The sequence below is a fragment of the Penaeus japonicus genome, unplaced genomic scaffold (genome assembly GCF_977035675.1).
Source record: "Penaeus japonicus unplaced genomic scaffold, GWHDUDI00000001_assembly GWHDUDI00000004, whole genome shotgun sequence".
NCBI lineage: Eukaryota > Metazoa > Arthropoda > Malacostraca > Decapoda > Penaeidae > Penaeus > Penaeus japonicus.
The window spans coordinates 19944765-19949764 of NW_028234406.1; the positions used below are offsets into that span (position 1 = coordinate 19944765).

The 5000-nt window shown below is 36.8% G+C and overlaps 1 protein-coding gene across 17 annotated transcripts in view; it reads right to left on the minus strand.

The window, feature by feature from the left end:
* The window catches only part of LOC122247059 (polycomb protein Pcl), a 35142-nt gene that overhangs the window by 9151 nt on the left and 20991 nt on the right, over positions 1-5000 (minus strand). For 12 of the 17 annotated variants that reach the window (XM_043006026.2, XM_043006021.2, XM_043006023.2 and 9 more), the window contains 6 exons: positions 3514-3696; positions 2949-3149; positions 2655-2834; positions 2260-2432; positions 1191-1386; positions 703-770 (listed from right to left, as the gene is read on the minus strand). In XM_043006026.2, coding sequence (XP_042861960.1) covers positions 703-770; positions 1191-1386; positions 2260-2432; positions 2655-2834; positions 2949-3149; positions 3514-3696 — 1001 coding nt within the window. The remainder of the gene's footprint in view (positions 1-702; positions 771-1190; positions 1387-2259; positions 2433-2654; positions 2835-2948; positions 3150-3513; positions 3697-5000) is intronic. The other 5 variants (XM_086536227.1, XM_043006028.2, XM_043006027.2 and 2 more) reach the window with 1 other exon arrangement.

Below are 5000 nucleotides of genomic sequence, written 5' to 3' on the forward strand. Positions count from 1 at the left end.
GTTTTCCCAACACAATCTTCCACATGCACTTACTCAGAAACAAATTAACATTTCTTTCTTTTGTGTATAAAAAAATATCCTTTACAGACTCATCAATACCTATTATCACTAATATCATTATCACCATCATCATCAATAATATTCCTAATGCAATGCCAATTTAAAATATAGCTGTTCAGGATTGGCAAACTTCTTAGGCTAACTTCATGTACTGTTTAGTTCTCAAAATGATCAAAATACCAACACACAGTACTGTATCTCAAACAAATGACACACAAACACAGACATCTATGGTTAGATACATTTTATGCATGCCATGTCTGTCTCTTACATCCAGTTTCATTCAGTCTGCTGGAAGGGTGTTTTTTTAACAACTAATACTACTCAACCACTAAATTCATCATTTGACACTACATTTTACTGGGTCCTAAGCAATGAATTCACCAGCTTGCATCTCCAGTTCTAAAGGTAATTGAAATACAAACATACAGATATCCTGATTCATAGCTCCTCAAAGAAAAATATCCCCTCACAGGAATATGCTTTGAACTTCCAGATATACATACATAAAGCTTCCTGAAATATTCACTTATTTCCTTCCCTTTACATATCAATAATACACTTATATCTATATAGGAGATGCAAAGTTACCATAGAGGAACCTCACACATTTAATTGTATTATCTACAGTTGCTTACAAACCTTGGTCTGTTTCCTTCGAGAACTCTTAATACTTCATGTTTCCGCTCACTAACTCGAATGTTTTGAAGCTGAAATTAGGAAAATTGTTGAAACTGTTTGGTTACAGTTCATGAAATTAACAGTGATAAAAAATAAACATATGACTAGTATTTACGAGTCAAGTCATCTAATTAACAAATTGCTTTGTGTATTTTGATTTTAAAGAACAGGACTTTCAGAAGGGAAAAACAATCAGCGTGGAAAAAAGGAGAATGGCACTCCAAAGTTGATGAGACAAGCAGGGAGAGGAATGGGAGGGAAAAAAGATGATTAGAATGAACAAGAAGAAAATTACTTGAACTTAAAGAATTTTGAAAGCAGGTTGGTAGCAGAGAGGAAATCTATTAATAAAACAGAAGAAGAAGAAGAATGAGAAAGATCTGAGACCAAAGAAAAAGGAATGAGAGAATGAGCGAGAGAAAGTGGGTAAAAAAATAGTAAACACTTACCCCTAGCGGTGCTTGCAACAACTCCCAGTTGTCATTAATCCATTGTGTGATGGTGTCCTCGTACTCAAAGTATGTTTTAGAATCTTGCAAGGTTAGATTAAATATTGATAGATGTACAACATCTACCCACTTCACATCTAATCTATGAAGGAATTCTGTTCCCTCATTGCACAAAGCACATACAAAAACGTAAAACCTGTAATAAGAGAATACGTAAAATGAGCAAGGAACACGAAACATAATAAACTGGTACTGAATAAAAATTTCCATCACAAGAGAATTTAATATATTTGTGTGCTTGGAGGAGGAAAACAGAGGAAGAAGAAGGGGGAGGAAGGATAAGAGGAGAAAAAGAGGAGAAGAATGAGGAATAAAAGGAAGAGGAAGATGAGGGAAAAGTAGGAAAAGGAAGAGAACAAGTAAAGGTAGAAAAGATGGAGGAGGAAAAGAAAAAGGAGGAGGAGGAGGAGGAGGAGGAGGAGGAGGAGGAGGAGGAGGAGGAGGAGGAGGAGGAGGAGGAGGAGGAGGAGGAGGAGGAGGAGGAGGAGGAGGAGGAGGAGGAGGGAGGAGGAGGAGGAGGAGGAAGGAGGAGGAGAGAGGAGAAGGAGAGGAGAAGGAAGGAGAAGAAGAAGAAGGAGAAGGAGAAGGAGAAGGAGAAGAAGGAGAAGGAGAAGAAGGAGAAGGAGAAGGAGAAGGAGAAGGAGGAGAAGGAGAAGGAGAAGGAGAAGGAGAAGAAGGAGAAGGAGAAGGAGAAGAAGGAGAAGGAGAAGGAGAAGAAGGAGAAGGAGAAGGAGGAGAAGGAGAAGGAGAAGGAGAAGGAGAAGAAGAAGGAGAAGGAGAAGGAGAAGAAGGAGAAGGAGAAGGAGAAGAAGGAGGAGAAGAAGGAGAAGGAGAAGAAGGAGGCGGAGGAGGAGGAGGAAGAACAAAGGGAAAAAGAGGAAGAGGAACATACAGAGGAAAGTAAGTTCAGTTAAGAGCAATGATGAAGGGAGAGGGGATATGAAAATTTATCTAATATACATATGCATAAATGGATATCAACAAAAATAATTATCGTAATAGTACCTACCTATCACCATATAACAGGGACAGATGTAGACAATCAACACAGGCTTCATGGAACCACTGTTTACATCGTTGGCACTGAAGCATACGGTTATACCATTCTCCTGGACCACCGCAATAGCAGTATGTCTGCTCTCTGTTGCTTTTGTGACCTTGGTCCCATGTTAAGCTGTTAATCTGTCAAATGTTTTGGAACATATTAGTGGACATCATCAACACATTTAGATATTTTCTTCTGTCTAGTTAGTAAAATATTTTGAAATTCTAAACCTCTAATATATAAAATTCCCAATAATAGCAATGTTCAAACATCAAAAGATGTAAGGCTTAAGAACAATACTACTTCAAAGGAAATTACTATTTTATTCATGATATGCTACTAAATCCTGTCTTATTTACATCATATGGCAGGTCTAATTTAGTATTCTCAGGCTGTTGCTGCTGTGGCCGTGGTCGCTGCTTGCGCGGAGAATTCTCCCTTGATTTTTTCCGTTCTTCTTTCTCCATGGCTGAGTGGCCTGCACACCTCGGACACTCCCACTGGCTATCAGGCTCACAATATTCTTTCCCTATCCTTGGCTGTAAAAAAGAAGTCACTTCTAAGCAATAACACAGACCAAGTAAAATAAAGTTTAAGGTAGTTTTTGAGTCATAACATTTTACTAAAGAGAACAAGACAGATTAATCCTGTACCTGGAGACAATCTTGATGGTAGCCTTGCTCACATATGTGACACAAAACAATTTCATTTGTATCCCAGCTTTTGGAAGACTTGCATATAACACAGAGATCATCAGACTCAGGCAGTTTCAGCTTGGTGAGGTCTTTGTAGAGGGACCAGTGGGCCGTGCTGTCCTCAAACTGCACCAGGCAACGCTCATTTTCACTATCAACCTGTAAGGGGACTTTGCTGTGAATCAAGTCCAGAGCCCATTCTTTACCACTACGCCAATTAGTCCTCGGTAACCCACTAATAAAGACACTAACTATCATTCTATAAACAGATGTACATTACGGTTATTAAAGAATCCCAAATTCAGATAGAAAAAAGGAAGAACCCATAACATATGTGAAAGAGTATAATGGAATATATACAGTGATATTGTGGTGATGGTGGGGGGAAAAACATCTATGCCATTTCTTAAACTTGAGAAGGAAAAAAATCCCAAGTTAATGCAAGATTCATTCTAAGAAAAAAAAAAAAAGACCAGTAGAAGGAGAGAAGGTGAAAGAAAGAGACAGGTTGGTAGCTCCTCACCACAACTATAGTTCCTAGATAATACAGGCCGTCCTTTCCATGCGAGAGTACATCCTGGCCCTCTACGAAGCGTGACTCCCTCTCTTTGGTGGTGCTGTCTGGTGTCACGAACCCACTGTCACCCTCGCTGTCCCCATCCTGCATTAGGAAAGGGGAAGGAAGGTCAGGAAAACGGTCCACAACCTTGAAAGATCATAAAGGATTTTTAATAAGGAGTTTTGGTAAAACATTAATGATAATAAAATAAAAGCATGCAAATGTTGAAGAATAACTCTTTCATGATATGCTCCCTTTACTAACTGGAAAGATAATGGAATTCTACTCTTGCATAAAAGATTGAAGAAAAAATAAAAAGATACATTATATAGATACATGTATGTATCACAAAAAATAAATGACAAGTATATTGAACAGTTCCTAAGCAGCTTCTAGCAAAATAGTTTCTTTCACTAACTTAAGCCTCTTTATTCATCACAATCATATCATATTCCAAATTCAGGAAATGTCAAGTTATATTTCACAATACATTTCCAAAGTCACCAACATGAATACTCAATAATCAAAGGTCATAATGATTAGTAGGATTACATTAAAATAGCTGCATTATCAAAATATTATATAAAGTAGGTGTAGAGTACAGCTTTTCATGACTATATTCTGCAAGAAATAAATGAGCAAACAGCTCATATTCTGACATCTTTAGACAATATATGACAATGCATATGTCAATTGCAACATCTGTCATTCCAAGACAAAGTGGCAAAGTTTCTCTAATGCAGATGTTTTAAAACAATGTGAGCTAATATGACTTCTGTTGAATATTTAAGCCATGATCCCAATCCAAGCTTTAGAAAGCATTTGTAACACAACATGCACATACAGAGATAATGAATTAATTTTTTTGAACATCAAATCAACAGTTCCATGTATTCAAGTGTTTTAATTTTCCCTTTCATTATTAACTCCTTTGACATGGTTCTCAAAACAAAGCAAAACAAACAGCCACGCAAAGTAATAACAACAGATAATCTTGAAACATAAAAATAATGTTCATTGTTCCTTTTCATTACTTTCTTTCTGCTTACACAGTTTTGATACAGTAAAGTGCAATTGATGAGCAATAAAGGCCAGTATCTTATGAGTTAGTAAAAGCATCATATGGTTATTTGCCAACAGGGTCTTCCACTATGTAACTTCCTCACTGTGGCAAAATTTTGAAATCTAGGTGCAGTAAATTGAAATATCAAAATCAACATCCAAATTTTAAAAAATAAATAAATAAAACAAAACCAATGAGAAAGTCACACAAAATCATTAAATTACTATCGAGATAGCAAGCGGACGATCCTCTGTGCAAAAAAAGTGAATGTCATAAGCAAGAGATATTGTGTAACTGTCAAGCATGTTATGAAAATTTTCAATCTCCATTATCATTTGAATAAATATTCTTTATGCATACAACATGGAGCAGCTACAATGCAAATCTG